The sequence below is a fragment of the Cyprinus carpio genome, chromosome B10, assembly GCF_018340385.1.
Source record: "Cyprinus carpio isolate SPL01 chromosome B10, ASM1834038v1, whole genome shotgun sequence".
NCBI lineage: Eukaryota > Metazoa > Chordata > Actinopteri > Cypriniformes > Cyprinidae > Cyprinus > Cyprinus carpio.
In genome coordinates this window covers 3087940-3112189 of record NC_056606.1, presented here as the reverse complement: position 1 = coordinate 3112189, position 24250 = coordinate 3087940, and the positions used below count along the sequence as shown (strand labels likewise).

The 24250-nt window shown below is 37.1% G+C and overlaps 1 protein-coding gene across 1 annotated transcript in view; it reads left to right on the top strand.

Moving 5' to 3' along the window:
* Positions 1-6648: 6648 nt before the first annotated feature.
* map3k1 (mitogen-activated protein kinase kinase kinase 1, E3 ubiquitin protein ligase) overlaps positions 6649-24250 on the top strand; it is a 57462-nt gene continuing 39860 nt past the window's right edge. Inside the window, exon 1 of the mRNA XM_042732111.1 lies at positions 6649-7107. Within this exon, the coding sequence (XP_042588045.1) occupies positions 6689-7107 (419 nt within the window). The 5' untranslated portion in view covers positions 6649-6688. The remainder of the gene's footprint in view (positions 7108-24250) is intronic.

Here is a 24250-nt window from a genome sequence, read left to right as displayed (position 1 = left end):
ATAAAGAAACAAAAAACAAACTCATACATCTTGGATGGCTTGAGGGTGAGTTTATTTTCAGCTAATTTTAATTTTTGGGTGAACTATTACTTTAAGCTGGGATATATCAAAGTTATTAACATGACACATCATCTTTATCTGTCACTGTATCTGTTAACTCTTTCAGATCATGACATCAATGACAGGGCAATCAAATGAAGGTGTCAACAGGTAACTTTGTCAGGTTTCGTTTATGGGAGTTTTTCCACTTTGTGGCATTCCAAAGTTTTGACATCATTGCTAAGATGGAAAAAAAGGTCTTTAAATTCAAAACCTCAAACTTTAGACTGCAGACTGATGCGTGTTGTAACTTAACCTCCCAGGACAACTGTTTCAAAACACCGAAGCAGATGCTATTTTTGTATTCATCAAATCAATCAAGCAGATGCTTTCAGCCGGACGCCAGCCAACATCTGTAACCGCCGTTACCTCCAGAATCTGACTCTGGCATGTTTTGAATGGCACGTTTTACATCAGCCTGCAAAATTTCCTTTCAGGTTGCACTTCAGAGAAAAACGGTGACATCAGTCATCACAGCTTGTAAACAAAGCATACCTTGCACTGCGAGTCACTTTTCAGTGTCTGCCAAATAAATATACGTATGTACAGTAAACGTGACTGAATGAATATAGTCACAGTGCACAGATTGCCACACGATAAATGTGCATGCACTAATACTGAAATTGTGACAAAAGCTGTTACTCCACATTGAATTGATGGCAAACGCATCCGTTTTTTTATGCTGAGCAAATTAGTCACATGACTTCCTTAATATACATCTATGAATTTATCATAGATTATGTGATAAAATACTTTAAACTTTAAAACTGGCATTTTTACACTTTGTAAAAGTGCGTTAAGAAATCTCACAAAAATTAAATAATTACTTCAAATAAAATTATATTTTCTTAAAAAACAAAACTAAAGCATTATATATTTAGAAAAAAATGCATTCTCTCCTAAAAAAAAAACTAATTTCCTTCCAAAAAAACAACAGCTGATCTAATTAACTGTACGGTCATGAGATCAGCATTATATCCTCTGAACAGAAAGTATTGCCTCCTGCTTTAGCATCCGCACTATTTAGAAGAACTAAGATAAGAAAGACAAGGAAATCCCAAGCACCAAGATAATATCAGAGTAATAGCCCCATTATAGTTGGCTCGGAAAACATTGCTGATGTCCATATGAGGAGATCAACTTGACAAAACTTGCAGTAATCTCATTTGCTTTATCTTCTGATCGTAATATTTGTTGAGACTGCCCACCGTTTCAGCCTGTTCATACACGTATCAGCCGAATTTCTTCAGCAGCAGCGCTCAACTCCACAAAAAATACTCCTTTTGTTGCATGCAACAATGATGTCATTGAAGACTGCTGTGGAATTAAAGCCTCTTGACATACATGGCCCTTGTTTTGGGATCAAATCTGTTTGGGCCAGTTGGATAAGATTAGTTGGTAGACTAATTGGCCGAGGCAAAAGAACACACAGTCTGCGGGGTATGTGTCTGAATCTCCCCACTGCTGTGATTAAAGCCGATTAATTGTAGTTCCCACTCAAACCCAACCAGCCCTTGAGCTCTGCACTGATCCCTTTTCCATTTACTCAACAATTAGTGTCGCAATAAGACTGCTTCAGGTTTCCCAGAAAACAGAGGAATTATGACTTTTCTTTTACTTATAATGAGCAGTTGAGGAGACAATCAGTTTGGTTTTAGAATCAGATTATTTACAGTATTTAAGTGACATTTCTTCTAAAATTATCACTATGTGAAAAATATCTCACACACAATTTTTTGGGGGGTTTTATGTGTAGCGTTTAAAGAGAAAGAGTCACAGTTCCAGAAATCGCATCTTAGCAATTGTCAAAAGCTGTAAAAGAAGAGCTGTAGAGCCATGATGTGTGGACACTGTATATGCTGTAAAGCCTCACGTGCTCTCACTGCTTGTTTTGGTAACAGGACTCTGGAGGAGGAGGAGGAGGAGGGAGACGAGGCTCTGTACCAGGCACTGCGCTTCAGAAAAAACAGGTGGGAGTAGATGAAAACCAGTGCTTTGATATAAACCTTCCCTGCATTCCCATAAGACAAAGAATAGATTTTCAGATGCAGTATTTCAAAATATATAACAACTGCCAAAAACATTATGTTAATATATTTGCCATATGGGTTAATTTACAATATGCTTTCAGCATGCTTAGTCGTTTCAATTAATTCACTGTGATGCATTAAATAGTCAAGCACTGGAATTATACACAAATACAACAAGAATCAAGAACTGTTGAACTCACTAATAAAGAATGAAGGCAAGAGATAAACACACACACACACACACACACAGAGAGAGAGACATGGGAGAGGGTTGATCCTGAGGGAGGTCAGTTCCCTCCATATACAATACTCTTGTCTCATCTGTCATCGTGGCCTTATTTCCATGAGTAGTGAAACAGCAACTGCTGTTATTATATAAAATACCAGTGTCTGTCCTCGGAAAGCTTTCTGAAAAAAAAAAAATGGACATGAAGTTGTCTCCAATACAGTCCATCCTGCTCATGCAATAGTTTCATGAAAGCCCAAATGGGGTTTCTTAACCTTAAATTAAAATTAAACGCAACTTACATCTGAAAACCAAATAAGTAAAACAATAAATATGAATAACAGTGCATACGTGATAAATATCACATTTTTAACAACATGTACTACATGGTTTTGACAGAAATTTAATCTAAATACAAACTCTTTACTACAATGGTAATCTTCATATTCTGAAAATATGCAGTTGCATTAGCTAAATGAAGTACATTAGATCTGTATATTTAGCAAGCAGGACATATTTTTAAGAGATTTCTCACAAAAGCATTAAAGCCAGTTGGATCTTTCAGATGTGCTGCTGTGAGGTCTGTGTTTTTAGAAGAAAAGAGATTTATTTGTGTCTGGACCTTCAAGCCTGCTTTTCCTGACAATGTTCAACTTATTAAAACCAGTAATATAAAAACGCTGAATCATAATAGGATGAATCATAGGTCATTTCACCCAGTTATTTGACAGCACATTTAACCATGTGTAACTATATTACAGACAGATACAGTGATATTACAGATACAATCCACCCATCAGGGGTCCGGTTTAACCTTCCAGTTCATCCAAATAAAACTATCACACAATCCTTCATGGACGTTCACCCCGATACACAGCACAGCTCTTTGCGTCACAATTTTCCTTTCATTAGCTGGAAACAATAATGTCTATCCACAAAGCTGTTTCCTGCCTTTGACCAAACTGGCCCCCTATTTCTCTGGAAAGGCACTGCTTTGTGCACTGGTGCTCTGTTTATGAGATATTCCACAGGAAGATTTCCAGTTAATGTTTTTTCTAACTCTCGGGTCGTGTGAAATTTACCCTAACATCAAATAACTGAAAGATAATCTGTGGCAGTACTGTTGGAGCGCTGATTTATTATATTATAATAAAATGAATAGTTGCAGTCCTGACTTAATTTGAAGCAGAACTTGGCTAAACTGCAGCATGCATGTCCTCAGATACATCAGCAGAGAGAAGTCAAATTATACCATTAAAAATACAACAATAATAATAAAAGATGCATGAACAGATGAATCACTCACAAAAGGATTATCATGCATTAAGAAACTTTTCATGCATTAATGTGTCCATTTTTATTTAATGCAGACTTTATTAAAACAAACTTACACCAGTAAGCAAGTACATCAGTGCCTAGTGCAATTTCCCCTCTGCAGTAGCTTTCAAATGTCATGTGCACTTCTGTGCAGGAAGTCTTTCATCTCGTTTACTTTTGCTGCAATAGAATTTTATTGTACTTGTTGAAATTAAGCATGATTTTCTCTAATCTCTCACTTGGCATTAAATAAGACTCAATCTTTAACTTTACCAGTAAAAAGCAGCAAAGTATGTTCAATGTGCAAAGAATGCTCCTGAACTGAAATCTCTATAAAGGACTTTTAGGCCTATGCTTTTTTCTTGCACCGTTATTTTATTCATCACTCACCATTTTTGTCTTTCTCATTTTGTTTGACCCACACTTGAGATCAGTAGTGCTGACACTGCACACGTTGAGGCAGAAATACTTTGTGTTGTGGTCAACGTGAGCAGGAAATGCAGAAGCTGCAGGAAGCCTGACTGGCTAAGAATAGCGCTTACTGATGGAGTGAATCTACTTGAACAGGAAATTGCTTCCTCCGTGCCGCAGCCCTCGCCCTAAACCGGTCCTCAACCAACAGGACTTCTGCTTTCAAAAACCTATTTTGCTGATTGCAGTGATTTTACACTGCTTGCAGTTCAGACAAAAAATACATGTACATTCAATTGAACCATGATTTTCAAACCCAGAAAAAAAATGCATTTATCTTCTAAATATATGTTTTCTGTTCCATAAAGTGGAGTTACTATGTGTTTTTTCTTTAAAAATAATACTACATGAAGCATACTCTTGTGAAAGTGTTTTTCATTTACTGAATGTGCACTTAATAGTGTTCTTTAAAATAATAAAAAATATATATATTTTTAGAAATGGCAAATAATATAATATACATAATATACATATATTGTAAGGTCACTTAGACTTTCATGACTGCTTCTTAATACACACAAGTTTTTGTAATATTATCTATTTAAAAGTTTCACTTTGAAGTATGTTTTAAATAATTACATCTCTTGTCATGATTTAAACTAAAGCACACTTGGTTGGTGTCAGGATTATGTCTTGTGTAACTGTGTTTTTCATTGATTTTCCAGAGGTTTTGTTGATGAATTAAAAATGAAACAATGGTAAGATAATGGTAAGTTTTCTTGGTTAAAGTGCTCTTATTGAGGGGAGATATGAGAGAAATAACATTCTAAGTGTAATCCAGTCAAATAATTAGGTAAATGTTCAGATGTTGTTGATTAAATCGGTTGAACACTCTTTCACATGTCATACAGCACAGCAGTTTAACATCTCGGCCCATCAAAGTGATGTACAGTGTTTGTAATATTAACTGCGTGCGTAGCTTCTGCCCTGTGCCAGAACAATTAAGACTATACACCAGATAGCGAAAGGAGGCTTCCCATGAGGGATGGAAACCCTCTGAATGGTCAGATCTACCCGGAAAATGAATGCATTTGTGTTTAAATCCCAAGGTTTTTTTTTTTTTTTTTTTTTAAATAAAAACCACTTGTAATGATCACTGTTTTAAAAAAAAATCAAAATCAAATAAATAACATGGAAAATCTATTCATATGAATACACTTATTGTGCCCTGTTTTTCAGGATTTTTTCAGTCATTGCAGCAGTGATGGAGCCGGAGCAGATTTAAGTGCCTGCCTGACATATAGTTTTTGCAAGTACACACTGCTTTGAAATTGTTTATTGATCTCTGACTGTTAAAGCCAGACATCAAGTGCCATCATAAATGACAAATTTAACAAACCTAAATTTAGCCTTAGGAGCTTCAGAAGTGTGTGCAGAGCCTTAGGTGCTACACAAAGCATCTTTCCTCTTTCATATGATGCTTATGTCATTATCTTCTTCTTCTTTTGATGAATAGGAATAAAAGTATCCTACAATTCTAAAGTAACCTACTAACTTCTCACTGCTCGTTTTAATTAGATGGGCCACTTTTGCTGATGTGTAATTGTGGGCAATTCTGTTTTTTAAAGCTTATACTTCTTTGAATTATTGTATTCATGAGCGCACATGAATGCTGTGATTATGTCAAATTTTCTTTTAAACTCTGTATTTCATTTAAACTTTTTTCCTGAACTTTACAGTAGGTGTATACAATTCATATAATGGTGATGACCAATAATGATAACATTTGATAACATAAATAGACTGCTCATGAGTTGACATGCGCAACAAAACTACATTTCCCATAAATCTCTATGACACGCATGCATTTTTTTTTTATTCTTCATTTTGTTTTATTTATTGCTATAAATATTTTCTGTCTTTGTCAGTAAGTTAAAATATAAGTCGCTTTGGATAAAAGCGTCTGCTAAATGACTAAATGTCTAATGTCTAAAATATATATTTGTATATTTTTATTTTTATTTTATTTATTTTTTTGTTACCAAAATCACATCAACATGGCATACTGGGTTTCCAGAGCTGTTTAAAGATTACTACGGTACTTTTTAATGTGTTGCTAATTGGTTTCTTAATTGGTTTTCTTAAGTTCTGGTCAAAAGAGGCCACTTCCAAGACTTCATATTGACTCTTGGGTCCCTCCTTCATTGTAGTTTTGATACTTCAGTGATACTTCAAGTCATTAAGCTTGTTGAGGTGATGTCTGGACATATTGTGTCGAAATTTTTTGACATAGTAATACTAATAATAACCCGAATAAATAAATAAACTATTGTCTTTGGACTGGGAGTTTTGAGTTCTGAAAAATTGTTACAGTATGATTTCATAGATTGCGACATAAATTTCAAAAGATCAAGACCCCTTTAATTTCTGTGACACTGCACGTAGCAGGTAATTTCCCAAAGGAGTCCCTTCCCTTTAGCCCTTCCCACTTTTTGCAGACGACTCCGCCCATCGACCCGGACGCCCCTCCCTCTCATCCTCCCACAGATTCCCGCCACTCCCTCTCTCATAGAGTCTATTAAGTGGCAAAAATTCAGGACAGAAAATGGCGACGGCGGGGAGCCGGACGTTGTCGTTAGGCGGATTATTAGACTCCAGTAGCGGCACAAGCGTCGGGAACGGACTTCAGGACAGTTCCAGCGGCTCTACACTTTCGAACAGCAGCGGGAAAGTGAAGAGAAATCCCGGGGAGAGTTCGCAGTGGAGGCGGAAGGTGAGGAGCGTGGATCTGGATAAATGCGAGAGCGGGACCGCAGCGCTGCACCTCCTCACGGTGTCCGGTCCCGGCTCGATCCAGACCGCATTACTGCAGCAGAGCCTCGCCGAGCCGCCGCTCGCAGAGAAAACCAGCGATAACCCGTGTCCCAGTGCTCAGGAATGGACGAGGAGCTCTTTAAAGAGCAGCGAGAGTCCAGGCGCTGATCATGGAGGGACTGCTGCGGACGTGAACGCTTCACACAACAGGTAAAAATAACCCCCAAACTCTTCTTCAGACGCGTTTCTGTCGTAAGATGCATTTGGAGAAACTTTACACGTTAGCGATATAACGTTAGCTAAACTTCTCTCGGACAGAGCTCCTTGTTTGGTAACTTATGTGTGTGAAAGATTAAGTGTGAGAAACTGAATACAGTCTCACTGAAAGTGACAGTTATAACTCAGGCGATTTAAAAAATCTCCAACGGTTTCTTTATTTTTGCTTTTCTGAAAGAACCGTTTAAAAGTGCAGGCTAAACTAGTTAAAAGTTTACAAATAAACCGATATCTAATTTAACGCTCACGACTTGGTTTAAAAAAGTTGTTTGAAAAAACGTACGTTAGCTGACAAACACACATCTGATTGTATATTTTCCCCTTTATGTTTTGCTTATTTGTATATCGTTGTCGTTATAAAGTCATAAGTACAATAGACAACAATATATTGTATGGGTCAAAATTATCAATTTTTCTTTCATGCCAAAAATCATTAGAATATTAAGTAAATATCATATTCCATGAAGATATTTTGTGGATTTACTATCGTAAATATTTAAAAAAATAATTTTTGATTAGTGTCAAAAATTGATTAGTTTTCATTTGGACAACTTTAAAGGCGATTTTCTCAGTAATTAAGATTTTTTTGCTTCCTCAGATTCCAGATTTTCAAATAGTTGTATCTCAGCCAAATCTTGTCTTATTTTCCTAAGAAACTATACATCAATGGAAAGCTTATTTATTCTGCTTTTAGATGATGTACAAATCTAATTTTCAAAAATTGAGCCTTATGACAGGTTTTGTGATTCAGGGTCACGTGTGTGTTTCTAATGTTGCATATGTTCAGTTCATATTCGAGTGTGCTGTCGGAGCCCGAGTCTCATGTTCAGCTCTGTGTTATGATGATGTGTGAATTTCATGAGCGTCTGCTGGTTGACTGGCAGTTGTTTTCAGCTGGAAGACTGCAAGCGCAGGATTTGCTGCAATATGAGCTGCAGGCTTTGAGACTGTAAAGATAATGAGAGATGAACCTAAACCTGAAACCTAAAAAAACTGCTGGAGAAAAAAAAATGCATGCCTTTGTGAGCTCGGTTTTCCAGGATAATACTTGAGAGTTACTAAAGTCTCTTCTGAGCACACACAACTCTTACGTGAGATAGTGCTGTCACCTGATTACATCCAAAATAGAAGTTTTTGTGTATATCATATATGTGTTTGTACTGTGTATATTCATTATGTAAATGCACGCGCATGCATGTATACATTTAAGAAAAATTTTACGTTTACATATATTTAATATGAATATATACATGTAAATATTTGCTAAATATATGTGTTTATTTATATACATAATAAATATACCCATTACACACACACACACATATATTATGTAAACAAAAACTTATTTTGGATGCAATCAATCATGATTAATCATTTGACAAGACTAGTTTAATGCTTGTTATTTCCTGTTACATTATTAACTATATAAATAACCAGTGCATGAGATGTTTAAATTTGAGATATTGATGTTTAAATGTGAATAAAGCAAAAGGGTTAAAGGGTATGGTTAGTCACATGGTGTTACCTTTAATTAGCCTGGTTGTTTTTCCAGTTTTATCCTCTGTCTCTTTGGTGTTTCTGAGCTATAAAGGGATTGACAGTGACTCCAAACCAATGTTTTACGTCACTGAGCTTATTCATTTACCACTGTTCCCCTCAGGTGAGAACAGGAGCATCAGTCATTGTGTGTTCATGTGTCCTGGAGTCACTGTTACAGGTGACACAGTCCTGATGAGAACAACAGGTGTTGAACCGTGCCTGTTTCTGACACTGCTGTTGAAGCAGATGTTCTCTTGAGTAATAGTAGGACAACTCATCCGCTGAAAATGTTTTCATAGAGAGATCAGTGCATCTCCTTGAGCTGTTTTTGATTGTTAAACGTAAGAAAGTGTGAACGTTATACACCACTGTCGGCACCAAAATAAAATATAATAATGGTTGTTTTCGAACTGGTTTCCTAAACACTCTGCCAGTTTTTTATTAGACGGCAAATTGAATTCTTCTGCTCCAAACTCACAGTTGGTTGAGCTGGTATTGCTGTGTCGGGCTGGTTGGGATTCTCAAACAAACACAGTAATGTTTTGATGCCACATAGACACAATGTTTAGACTTTTTGTGGGAATCAGCCTGGCTGATATTGTCTTAGTGGGGCAGGTGGACGTATTGAAACATGGAAAAAAAAAAGTGACATTGGGGGTCCATATTATACAAAGATTAATAATGGCTTGACAGCTGAGCTCGCAGAGAAAACCTTAAGGCAGCGTGACTTTGGGTCTACGCTTGGCCACTCCATGCATTTTTTTGACTGGATGGTGTTTCGAAACGCAGATTGTAGTCTGATCGTACAAACCTCTTCAGGAGGTAGTTTGAGGCTCGTGCATGCATCTGCAACTCAACTCTGTTGAATTTGCAAATAGCGTGGGTATTGAAACACTGATTTATATTTATGTGGCGAAGTGTAAACAGAAGCGTTTTAACAAACTGGATCAGAGAAAATGCACAAAGTGAAAAATGCAAATAGGCCCTTATGATTTTTGTTTACATTTGTTGCAGCAAACTTTCTTCCAGATCTAGATGATTTCCAAAGACCTTGGAATATTAAATGTGATTTATTACAGTAGTCATTCGTTATGTCATTTGTGAATGCGGACTGAATTGCTTAATATTTCTCAGCAGACATGCAATCGGAGCTTGACATTGTGAAACAGCGGCGTGGTTTTCCAGCGCTGTCCGGTGTGTCTGCGCAGGGGTCTGGAGATTCCTGTGTGCTTGACACAGTTGTGTGCTTCCATTGGGTGTTCCCAGCTCACATAATCGTAATTAATTTGTTTGCGTTTCCAGCGGATGTGGCAGGGCTTTGACCACTCTAGATGGCTATCCAATGCTGGAGACGATACTATTATTATTTTGTGAAACACTGAATGTTCAGACCAGGTTTTCTTAGCAGGTAAAACACATTTTGTGTGATTTATGCAACACGTTTTGGTTTGGTGAAGTGTCTAATGTTTCGTTTGTGTCCTATAAAAAGCATGTGATTCATTGGCCTGTCTCTGTTAATGGTGGCCTGTCAGAGCTCTAAAACTGACCTTTCCGGGGCTGCCCTCAAATTAGCAACAGACCAACATCTGGGGCCAGAATGACTTTAGTGCTGAGCTGGCGCTCCTCAAACACGCTCTTGACTGGCATTCTTCCGGTTGGAAATGTCCACTCGACGAGCTCATGCTTGTAAGTAGACTCCCAAAGACTCATGAGGTCCTCTGGAGCTTTATTGTGACAAATATAGCCTCTCGTGGGAGTCCGCGGCAGGCTAAAATAAAGATCTAGGGTGCATGTGGCGACCTAAACGCTCGCTGAGGGAGTGTCTCAGTGGTGTTTGAGTGTGAAATGTGACACTTCTTAAAATTGCGTTTATTGCAGTCTTACGCTTCACTTATAGAGGATACATTTAGTGTTCTTGTAGTGTTTTCTGTACTAGAACATACATTTCTGTCTGAGTAAAGGCCTGTTCACACCTATTGCTAGTACTCTGTTTGAGGAAACTTATTATATATAAATATAAAAGGGACAGAACAGAGGTAGTGCTCTTTACACGTCTTGCACAAAAAAAACATTCTCACACAACCCTCTACGAACACCTTGGCAATTGAATCACCATTGGCTAGTAAATTTTTTAGTTTACTCGCCAGAGTGATTTTTTTAATTTTTTTTTTTTTTTTGCTATACAGAAGTTTTTCTGTTAAAAAAAAAAAATTGGGGAAAAAATTACCAAAAAACTAACAAAATAGGTGAGCGCCAGCCAATGGGATTGCCGTTTGCACAAATTCTACTAATAAGTAGAATATTAATTATAAAACGCACAAACGAATACTAATAATAAATAAAAAAACAAACAAAAAACTACTAAGGATTAATGCGTATTAAATGAGCTGCTGGATTCATGAATATTAATCAGGTTTTGTGCGTTCGCACTTTAACATTATTGCGAAACTAATTTGCTGAAATCAAAACAGGGATGACGATAATAGGTGAGTGCCAGCCAATGAGATTGCTGTTTGCGCATTACATCAAAGAATATCGTTAAAATGCAGCGCGTCAATTTCTCTGCGTGTGTATGAAACAAAGCGACTGCGAGTGGTGTGCCTTCACACTAGAGTTTATGGTGCGTCAAATACAGGTGCGCTGCACATCCATTCAGATGAACTGAAAAACAGCACAGATCGCTTGATGGAGAGTGAAACTCTGAAGCGCTCAGTGTTCGGCAGGGTTAAAAATATATATGTGCCTAACTTATACTTCAACTCACTCACTGGCGAGTAAAATCTGAGAATTTATTAGCCATTGGCTCATATTAGACATCATTTAGTCGCCCAGAGTGAAGATTTAGTTGCATATGCGAGTGATTTACTCCCAATGTAGAGGGTTGTCACAATTAATTACAATACACAGAAAATGCAACAGTGTATTTAAAGGTCCACTGAAGTGCTTTGAAACATGCAGTGTTATTTTGTGTTGACTTAGTTTCAATTGAAACAGGAAGACTGGCTTTTTTAAATAGCCAGTAGCGTTTCTTTTATATCACTGTTTGGCCCAGAGCCGCTGAGCTTGGTAAAGCCACATTTGACAGCGCTATAAATATCATTCATATTGCTATAAAATATATTCTATTAGTTTTGGTCTAATTTAGTAAAAAATAAATAGATGAATAAAATAACTTCTATTGTTCTCTTCATTTGTAAGGTGCTTTGGATAAAAGCATCTGCTAAATAATTAAATGAAAATCTAAATGTGAAATATAGCATTCAGTTAGGGTTGGGCGATTTTTCAGATTTTATCGATTTAATAAATGTTAAATGTTTAAATTAAATGTATTAAATATTTTGCCACGATTCAATTTTTTTTAGAAATCGAGGAATCACAATTTTGAATAGATATATTACCAAACTTTAGAATTAGACACTTGGATAATATGCCAATGTTAGCAGTAAAGAGAAAAGTGTAATACTGCTTTAAATTGTTGTTGTGCCCCCCCCAAAAAAAATCTGTTTAATTTAATTGCAGTTTTGTTTTTGTTTTTCTCAGCAAAAAACAAAAATATCAGATATTTTTCCCTGATTTACAGAAGAGACCAACTAAAATGTCATTCAGTGTAATAATCTTGTCAGGCATATTTACAACAAAAATCAATTTATGACTTATTATAAGATTAATTACTTTCACCCCAGTTACTAATTATGTTATTTAACATTTTTAAAATTTGCCACTATCGTATGTTTTGCCCATTTGTCAGTAAGAAATTTTTACTCATTTGAAGGCACTATGTATTTTTTCAATGCTGGAGGGCATGTATTCAAAACAAAACAAAGAAACAAAGGCGCTTTGATAACGCCGTGACTGAGTGTTGAATCATGGGAGCTGTGGTCTTCATCCCCACAGTCGATGCAATCTGACGGGACTCGGGCAGAAATCATGTTCATGGATGAGCTAATGATTTATTAACGTTGTAGAATGAAGCAGGGTGAGGCTGAAAGCCATCGAAGTGAAACGAGGCTGCTAAACGAGTGTGTCACACGTACAGCTCGAAAGCAGCAGAGCTTTTATTATGCCACAGCCGACCGCTTCCGCTACTTCCGGTCATGAGTATTTGGGGTAAAGCAGCGCTATTTTATCATACCAGATACATTTGAAGGTTCTGTTATAATGCTACTCTGTGCGGACGTCACCTATTAAAACGCAAAACATATTAAAGCGTCTTCAGTGTTTCCATGTTTTCTTCAAAACAAAACCGGAAATCGAGGGGTTATGACATCATTGGCAGGAGACACAATGACCCTATGGACACCATGTCACCATTTCAACCAAATTTTGACGTTTCATTCTCCAAAAAGTTATTTGAAACCTTAAAAGTAGACACGTTACTTACATTTAATGAGTTTCTATAGACATAAAATCACTTTTGTAAATTTATTTTGATGTAGACATCTTAACATCTTCGAACCATGTTCAAAAACATTAATTTTATAAAATTATTTATGCATTTGAAATTTAGTAATGCAAATGCATTTATGGCAACTCTGCTTCATCAAACAGTCTCCTAACCCTAGGGTTGTGGGTTCGAGTCTCGGGCCGGCAATACCACGACTGAGGTGCCCTAAAGCAAGGCACTGAACCCCCAACTGCTCCCCAGGTGCCGCAGCATAAATGGCTGTCCACTGCTCCGGGTGTGTGTTCATGGTGTGTGTGCACTTTGGATGGGTTAAATGCAGAGCATGAATTCTGAGTATGGGTCACCATACTTGGCTGTATGTCATGTCACTTTTTTTTCAGATGCAACTTCTGTTTCCTCTGCAGTGAAAAGTTTGTTGGTAGTATGCGCACTCTAATGTGAACATTAAAATTTGCAAAAATAAATAACTCCACTGCTCACAAAGAGAAGTATGAACACAGATGACAACAGAGTTGCACTGTCCAAGAATTTTGTAGTATAAAAATCTTTTTCTTTTTTTTTTTTTTTTTTTAAACATGAAGCAGATGTTGTCTTTTCCCCCCTTTATTTTTCAGACAGACACCACAATAATTCATCAACAACATAAAAAATCAAAAAAAATCTTCTTCTGGGGATGCAACCAAACACCCCCCCTACAAGGTTTATATTTCAAACTATGTCACCCTTTTCACCTCTTGTGAGTTTGCAGGTATGATTTCCTTTCCTCTGCATTCCAAAGACAATTTTTAAAAAAAATTTATACAATTTCCGACACAGTAATGTAGTGCTGTGTCTTTGTGGCTTATATTGTCTCGGTGGAGTGTTTTGTCTAACGAGCGGAGGCCTCTCCATGGCCACCAGGAACTGCATGTTTAAAGCCCAGGGTTAGTTGAATGATCACGCCTGGACACCGGACACAAAGGCCCGGATATTTCCATACCCATTAGGCCCTGTCCGCAGGCACGGGGTCCCCCTCCTCTCAGGTTTTGTTTAGTTAACAGCAGGACGAGGCAAGCTGGAGATTACATGTGAAAAGTAAACACATGGGAGCGTGACTAATAAGACCCAGATTACTGGTTAAAACAACAGGTCATGTGGCAGGCCTCGGCGAGATGCCCTCGAACTCACCCACGGTATGAGCAAACGTGCTCTGAAAACAAAGGAAATGTCTTAAACCATGTTCAGTCATTCTCTGTTCATATTCAGAAGTTTTGGACGTGGTCTGAGTTAGACGTGTTGGTATTCAGTAAGTAAGGGATAATGTACATCCAGCTGGTTGTTATCTCAGAATAAACCCCGACAGGGTGATCAGGACCCCGACGCGAAGTGGAGGAATTAATGTTGAAATTAATGCTGAAGTCTTCCATTGTAACACGCGGTGGTTAAGTGTTTTCAGTCACAAGATGATGCCAGACAGTCAACGATAGTGGAGTGACTCGTTAAGCATATTAGTAGTACCGGTCAAGATAACTCGTAGGACCCGAATGAGCGGTGTGTTATTCAATTTGGCAGTTGTTATCTCTGGGAATAACATACCGCTGGATGGCATGGTTGACCAATCAGAATCAAGTATTCCACAGAGCCGTGTAATAATGCGATATATCATGGTAATGAGCATGCATGATATTGTTATCTTGGGAACTTCAACAAAATACTGTGAATAATTATTTATTACAAAATACTTTTCTCATCAACTGGTTACAATGCACAACGGCTGTATGCTGCGTCAAAGACATATGTGCACTCTGATGTAAACAAGCACTGATGAGAAAGCACATGGGGGAAAGAGTGAAGGAAAGTACACATTCACACTCTGACAGCAGATGGTGCTAAAACAACAGCAGAAATGCAGCCGATACCCCGGAAACCCCATAAATAAAGTAGCTGCACTACTTCCTGTTACTGAAACTTATTTAAATGATTTAAACAGCCATTCAGATTTGTGTATTCGCAATGGTTCTCATCAGTGTGCCAAATAGTTATATATTAAATCTTAAAGGTACAATATGTAAGTTTTCGCCACTAGAGGTCGCATTTTCTAAACAATAACAAAGGCGAAGTGCACTGAACAAAAACTCATCTGAACGCCTCTGATTGGCCATTGACTTGTGTGTGATCGGTTATAATTTTCAAAACTGTAAAAATTTCAAAAAAAATAAAAATGCATAAAAAATCATGGCGGAACATTGAACAGATCTAAATTTAATGCTGCAGTCAACACCTTTAATTTATTTGCAGTTTATTCGCGACAGCCATAATGGATTTAGTTTAACTGTACAGCAGTTTTGTGTCTGTGTGTTGCCATAGTTTATACAAGTGGAAACTGGGGATATACGGATATTACCAGGGACGAGTCATTATTTAAAATTGGAATTTCTCTGGGTTTACAAATCCTTGGGAACTTTTGGAATAACATAAATGCACAACTGCATAAAATATATAACACTGTGCAAGTAGTTTTTGGATATTTTATTACGAAAATCTTACATATTGTACCTTTTTAATAGGCTATTTATTTTCACTTTACTTTATTTCTTTATATTTTATTACTTTACTTTATCTTAATCTTGACTACAACACGCCCTTGATATTGTTAGAAAATGTTTTGATTCTTTATTGTTCGGAGACACTTTACTTTAAGGCTCCAATAGTTAACATATTGTAAAGTGTCACCTTTTGGTCTTTATAATTCTTTTGCACTTTAATCTGGGAAATTCTTAACTTTTGACATTTTTGTGTATTGCTTTATTGTATTTAAATGTTCAGTTCTTTTTGTTATAAGAAAAAGTTATTAAACCTGTTATACTGTATTATGACAACACTTGTTTGCAAATAAATTTCAATATCGTGATAATACCGTATACCATGATTTAAAGCAATTACAGTTAATCACAACATGACAATCTGATACCCTCATATGCCTAGTCCGAGTGCAACCGCCTCTGGCTTCCTCGTTTGGAGCGTGTTGATTGTACACAGTCCTCTCCACCATGTCCAATGAGGGCTCTTGACATACTGTGTGTTGTAACGGCATGGGAAAGGGCCATCGATTTTCCCAGCGTCTCGTTGGCCTCCGGGGACCATCAGCGGGAAACTTGATTCGGCCTGTAAATTGGGAGTGACTGTCAGTTGATTGGCGCTGCAGACAGGCACGGAATCCATGGGCTTAGGAGGCGACACAAAGAGAAGCATTGTGAAACGCCCGCACTGTTGTCATAATGAGGAGGATCCCAGCTCTGGGGCCAAAATAGGAATGGCCAAGTGTCCCTTGACCACCTCGCAATCCCTCTGGCCTCTCGTGCCTCCCTTTAGCTAAAGTAAAGTTCAGTATGTTTGACGTTAGCATGGCCTCCTCCCAGCGTCCGTCTGGGCTGCTGTCCTGGGACATTGTTCTGCTGTTGTCTTTTGTTTTACTCTGTTCTTTTGAGGTTGGGTTTAATCTCCATTGACCTTTTTCCTGAGTCTCTCTCCTTGTTTGATGGAGAGCGGAGTGACTTAATGACACTTTTATTTTTCTTCAGTGTTTGTTGGTTTCTCTGGATGCTGTCGGAAAGACTCTTTTAATGGAGATGTACTGTGCTGGAAGTTGGTCTTTGCTTTCCTTTCCAGCACCGTGAGTTAGGTTCTTTCCAGAACCTCAGTACTCCTACATGGACTCCGATGTAACCTGACCTCCACCCCCCACAACTGGGGTCAAAAATTACTTATGATTTGGCCTGTTACTTTTGGACGCTGCCCACACTCCCTCACTGGAAGTGCATTTGAGGTTACTCAGGAAAATATAACCCTTTATGTGTCTTCTATATAAATAAACACATGGGAGCATGACTTAAATATAATAAAACCCAGATGGTTTAGACTGTAAATAGTACAAAAGTTTCATAATTGGACCAAAAACTATGCAGACATTTCAAAAGCTCAAATGTGTCTTGATATGTTTTAGTGAGAACTATTAAGATATGTTAGTTAAGCTGATTTAACATCAAACTAACCTGACAAGAAAACTTTACTTCCAAGTCTACTATTCAGCAGTTATACAAAGTAGGTCGAATATGTTGAATTAATATTCAATTCATTGTTGCAACATAAATGAAATGTTATAAATAATGCAGTAAACATTCATTAAACAACAGAAGATGTAACATAAAACCCAAATGTACAACACATTTAAACAAAATACTTTCAAATGTGGAGTGTCTACAGGGAATTGTGGAAAAATCAGTTTACAGTTTTTGACTAAATTATATTTTGATTTGTTCTTTTGGTTCTAAAAAAAAAAAAAAAAAAAAAATCTAAAGCATTTTAAATTAAAATTACAACATTAACAATTTTACTTTTACAGTTTTTCCCTGTATATAGTCTGGGAGACCAGACATATTACTGTTGTAATATTGTGTCATGGTCAGCTCACTTCAGAGCAGAGGATACTACATGTCACTCCTTCATCACCAGTGTCTGTGCTGTACTTTCATCTTAACATCAGCTGGAATTACTAGGAGAGCTGTCTGTTCCAGTCCCTCGGCTGCTTTCTGAGAGTCAGGCTGAGCAGGGTTCAGTCAGTGCTAGAAATAGGCGCTTAAACAAGAGCAGCTGAGTGAGAACTGGTCATTAGATTTGTCACTGACTCTTCTCTGCGTTCATCTTCTTTGAAGGCAATACCAGTGGTGCTTTAAAGCAGAGCGCGTGTTCAGCAATAAATTCAAAAATGATTCCATAACTTTTTAATCCAATGTAAAATTGACCGCTAAAGGCAGAAATACATTCCCAAATGTAGTCTATAAATGCAGTCAGATTGAATGAAGTCCGAGATTACAACGGTTCTCTGCAGCCCTTTTAAATCTGATCATGTTCAACAACCAAGCAGTGGAGAGTTTTAATTCTTCCATTTGATTCCTATAATTTATAAGAGTTGCCCATAATACCCACGTGTGATGGAAGAGCAACTTCTTTCTTTCTTTCTTTTTGGTTTATTACACAAGTAATTTGTTTACTTTGTTATTGGTCTAGTCTATCCTAAAAGAAATGTAGAAATTACACAAACTTTGGACATGTCTTTTTTTGGTTACTGAATGCTTTTCTCTGAAATCCTAAAAATGAACAGAATGTCATGAAGTAATGTTTTGACTCGGTGTGACCTAGAAAGCGTTTAATCACTCCAGCAGTGTGAAAGAGCTCTGGAGTATGCAGGAGAGTTAAATATAGACTTTATTTATCCATTAATATCCTTTGAAGAAGCCTGTGCTTTTTAAGCACTGTTGACTAACACATCATTTATTAACAACGATGTTGACTGTAAAGTTACTTTTTTATCAGAGTTAAAACTGACCCAGAGGGTTCAGTCTGAGGATGGAGTAAATGTTTAACATGTTTTGTGTTAGAGCTGGTGTTCATATGAAACCAGCATGCAGGAGTATGTAGGCCATCATGTGATCAGCGCACGTGGAGCATCAGTTACGAATTGAATCGGATTTATAATCTAAATATGTTGTTTGATTTTATCACATTTTGATCCATTGATTTGAGCAATACCATTAGCTGATATGACAAAAAAGCAAGCCTTAGTTTCTCTCTGTGAGCTTTGGTCGCACCAAACATGTCTGGATATTTCTTAAAATATCTGTTTCAAATGAAGCTGATGCTATTTGTGAGCTGAAAGTCTCATGGGGCTTGAGCAGTGAGCCTGTATGTTTTTGTCAGCAGTATCAGGGCTCTAGGTTGCAGCTATATTTTGTTAGAGGTTGCTCTGGTGCTGCTGGTGTTGCAAACAATCCAAAAGTGGAACAAAAACCACGTTGTTCGTTTGAACTGCAACATGCAAACCATCTTTCAGCTTGGCCTAAAGAAAGCACAGCGTGATCTCGATCACGTGACCGTTATTAAACCGCACTGTCATCCAGTAACTAGCGTTTGAGTTGTCCAACACAAACCATCAGTGTTTTGGTGATTTTTTTAATTATTTTAATGGCAGACAAAACAATGCTGATATTCTCAACAATCTAAAACAGAAAACAGGAGAGTTTACCATGTATTTACTCGGGTAACTCTGGACTGTTTCCATGGTATTGTGGCAGAAATGTGGGGATATTGATATAGAATCATATAGTTACTTTTTACCATGGTAGTGTGGTTTTACCTGTGGTTATGATCAACAAATGTATGACACTACGGAAGACCAATGGTTAATTTTAATAAGTTGAAACTCAATCAGAATGTTTACATTTTACCCTATAAAAATGTTTAACAAATGTTAATGGAAATAAATTTACATCTGCATCCCAGCTCAAGGTACTGCTACTGTCAATTCAAGCTGCTGTCAAATTTGCAATCTCTAGAGACATGTAATATTATTAATTAATATTATTAATTCATGTTATTAATAATTCTACCTCAGTTCTAACAAATCAGGTTCCACTGCTCTCAAAATGTTATTCATAGGGTCTCTACTCAAATGTTCAAATGTCCCATGACAATGTTTAATATTTGTGACCCTGGAGTTCAAAACCAGTCATAAGTAGCATGAGTATATTTTTAGCAATAGCCAACAATACATTGTAACAATACAGGTCAAAATTTTAGATTTTTCTTTTATGCCAAAAATCATTAGGATATTAAATTAATCATGTTCCATGAAGATATTTTGTACATTTGCCACGGTAAATATATCAAAACTTAATTTTTGATTAGTAATATGCATTGCTAAGAACATCATTTGGACAACTTTAAATCTGATTTTCTCAATATTTAAATTTAAATTAAAAAAATATTTTGGGACCCTCAGATTCCAGATTTTCATAATAGTTGTATCTCAGCCAAATATTGTCCTATCCTAACAAACCATACATCAAAGGAAAGCTTATTCAGCTTTTAAATAATGTATAAATCTTAAAATCAAAACATTTATCCTTATGACTGGTTTTGTGGGCCAGGGTCACATTTAACCTCAAAGTCAGTGATTCAGCATGAAGTTTCTTTGTGATATTTATTTACATTTGCTTGGAAGAAACTGTTTTTTATCTCAATGGATAGTGATAGTCTTGTTAATTACAGCTTCGATAACTGATGCAAAAAGAACTAAATGGAAAGTTACGTTTTTTTTATTTGTCTTCTATAAGCATGGCTGCTTTTACAGTGTGTGTTTGTGTACGTGCTCCACTTGTGTTTCCAGCTCGGTCCACGAGTCCTGGGTTCCCCGTCCCCTGCAGGGCCTGTGCTCCACTTCCAGCGCCTCTCATCAGAGCTCGTGGCTCAATCGTCCTGACATCAGAGCTGTGTGTGTGTGTGTGGAGGGGGAGGTACATGATTTCCTTGTGATTTGTGGTGCAGGAATGTGATGAGGAACAACGTCCACAGCCTATCAAACCCACAGCACTCGTTTGTGAACACGCGCACTCAAGAGCTGTCAAGAACACAGCGAAAGCACGGATGTTGTGCTGTTGTGGTGGTGTTGTAGCTGTAGCAGTGTGTGGGAGAGAGGTTAGTCGCCCAGTCCTGCTGAGAGACGGTTGGGGTCCTGCTGCTCCAGTTGGGTAGACTGAAGCGGTCTGCTCGGAGGAATTTCTCTGCATTCCAGTTTTATGCCAGAGCAATGTGCAAATTGAAGGCTATAAAAACACTATGGCTATGCTGTGCAAAAAAATAAATACAGTAACAGGACTGTATTGACTTGACTAAATAATCAGGAAAAACAAAACCACAAACTAAGTATAGAGCCCTGTGAAATCAGTTTTAATTCTTCCAAATTCTGTTTTTTTTTTTTTTTCAGTTTAAATTTTTCAGGCTTTAGTTTTATTTTTCTTTTAGATTCTGTTTTAAAAGTTAAATTTAAATGTTAGCATCAAAAAGCATATCTAATCAATTTAAATCATAAAACCTATATAAACTCCTACCCCTAAATGAATCGCGATTTGTTTAGCATTTCAAAACTAAATGTGAATCGATTTTCAATCGGCTCGTGGTTAATCGTTACTAGCATGGTGCTAGTCAAAAAGCATGTCTAATCAATTTAATTAATAAAACTTCAGCAATTTAATAATTTATTAAAATCTTCACAATTCAGAATTGTTGTAGTATTTCAGAAATTCTTTGATTTGATTGGTCATCTTGATCATTTTGACATGGACTAGCACTAGACCAGCTGGTACAATTCTTCCTAAGGAACACACACAATCTCTTTCCTGTAAAGACTAGTCCTAATGAAGGTCATCTTTAACACGTTTGTGTTCATATTGCTTGATTATTGGCAAACTTCCTGTACTCAGAGCTGAAACCCTAAACCCTGTCTATTATGTGGACATGCTGGGATTCTCTTCTGCAGTTACAGTCACAGTACAGTTATGATATTGTGATACCATGACATGTATTGAATTTTGATGTATGGCGATGTGTGTATCATATTGTGAGTGATACCCAACCTAGTTTTTTCCTTATGTTCCCTTGCTAAGTCACACACAGTTTGTTTGTTCCAGCCCTCATTTCACACATACAGACACGCAGATGGATTTCATGCAGTCTCTCTCCCACTTACAGTGCATACTATGCATACCTACTCCCATATTTACACAATATTGTTTTTATACATGTATTTAATGCATCTTCGTTTTTTTTTTTTTTTTTTTTTTAGTATTTTCAATTTTCTTTTAAAAGTTAATTATGCAATTTTATTGATAACAGCAAGAGTATATGTCATTTTATTTCATTTGACCTTTTTATTAATCTTAAAAATAATCTGAATTAAGAACATAAACTACCTTTCAAATGTTTGGAGTCAGTTAAGTTTAAGAAAAGTGACAAAGATATTTACAATGTTACAAAAGACAAAAAGTTATTTTGAACTTTCTATTCATCAAAGAATCACAAAAGGTATTATGCAGCACATTAATTTTCAACTTGTGGCAATGCGGACTGGATCAGTGGTTGCTGGAAATTCAGCTTTGCATCACAGGAATAAATTGTCATTTTACATTATATTAAAATATATATATTTTTAATTTATTACTGTATTACACTCTTTCTTACTGTATTTTTGATTAAAAATGGTGAGCGTGAGAGACTTTCTTTTTCAAAAGCATTGAAAAAAATATTCTGACCTCATACTTTTGAATTGTACACTCTCAGAAAAAAGGCACAATAGCTGTCACTGGGATGATACCCATTAAAAAGGTGCACCTTTATTTACCCCTAAAGGGTCCATATTACCTTAAATGTACATACTGTATTAGTACCTAAAGTCCATACTGTTTGAAAAGGTACCACTCCAGTGACGGCATTTGTACATTTTTTTTTTTTTTTTTTTTTTTTCAGAGAGTGAAATGTAATCAATACTGATGTAACGGATGGCTCAGTTCATACACCCGACTAATCATGACCGCTGTTTTCATTATGAATTCTTATTAATTAGTCATGCAGCCGTACTGTTTTTTTGTTGCCATATCACTGAAGATGCACAAATCAAAAGAAGACAATTATGTGAACCTAAAAATAGTCATTACATTTTTAGATTTTTTGTCTAGTTTATAGCTCTGGACAATCTTTCAACCAACTTAATGAGGTTCATTCTGGGATACAGCGTTCCCATGTATGCCTGCTTTATCTTCACTGCTCCATCTGCTTCAGCACATGCATACAGAAAACCAAGGTACAGTTACAGCTTCTAATTGTCTGTTACTGTGACTAGATGAAATGTTGAGATTGTCGACTGCTTAATTCATTTAAATTTAGTGATTTTTAGAGGGGTTTCTTGCATAGTCTCCCAATGTTTCATTTGGATTGAAATACTAGGTCTGGGCTTTGACTTGGCTGTGTTTTCATGTTTTGGGTCATTATCATTTTGGACGGTTCCGCTTATACTATATAAGCCCAGAAAACCAAGTGACTCAGAAATGCAACAAACTCACAAAGTAACATGCGTGGAGATGCATGACTGATGTAAACAAACATGGATGTACAGGAGCTGACGGCAGTAGTTGCTGCCACTGTGTGCTGAGTTGCTAAATAATGAGGCAAGAGCGTTTGGATGCGGTTTTGGGTGGGTTGATGCGCCCGGTACAGCTTTTACAGATTGCATCACGAGATGAGTTGTGTTAAGTCTGTTATAAGGCAAAGGCAAGTTATATACTGTGATGTGTTCAGCTCAAAATATGTTGGATAACTTTCAAATGGATTGAGAATCATAGTCTATACTAAATAAAATCATACCCATTATGTGAGTTTATTTAGTTATTTATTTTTTTTGTGTGTGTGAAATGTCAGCTATGACTTTAGCAAGTACCTTTGACTCGTCCAGACTGCTAATCTGGGGAAAGTTGTGTAGTATGTTCCAGCCTTGAGCATTTGCTTCGTTTTCTCTGAAGCTCACTTGAATTTGTTGTAAAATGGATCATTAGACATGCAGTTATGGTGCCTTTTGAAGCCAGTCTGAAAGCAGTTTCCTAACGAGGTGCCTTCGTACATAAACCATGTCTGTTTACTCGTTTCCACACAATCAGAGGCTGGTGGAGGTGTTTGCTTTGACATTTCTGCTTATTTGACTTGTGCATGCTAGCCTTTATTTATGAAAGGTAGAAGTGTACCAAATCAGAGCATTATTATAGTGGACAAAACTGTGAGAAAAAAACTGTTCACAGAACCACAGACCTACAGTCATGTGTAGGGTTGGGCGATGTCTACCAAATTGGCATCAGTCGATGTCTACGGTGAAACATTGTGATTGACGATGACATCAGGGTGCAGGGTTAGGGGTATGCCTGAAGTATAAGACAAATACGAGCCACTATAACAACATAACAACAGGTAGCCTGTTGAATTACAGGACATGAAGGTTCACTTATCACATACTCAGAGTAAGAGATGACTGAGGATGATGGCGAGTGATTTGCAGATCCTGAGCACCAATGACAAACATCTAATCTTGTCAAATGTGTGGTAAGTACTGCCTTATCCTTCCATCTCTGAACACGGAACTGGGATGCGGCGGGGGGGGTCGCAATGTCATCTTAACATCGTGATGTCTGTCAGCCATTGGCGATGAACGATGGCATCATCTATCGGCCCAACCCTAGTCATGTGTTTAGTATTATTATCTCCAGTGTCCTTTCT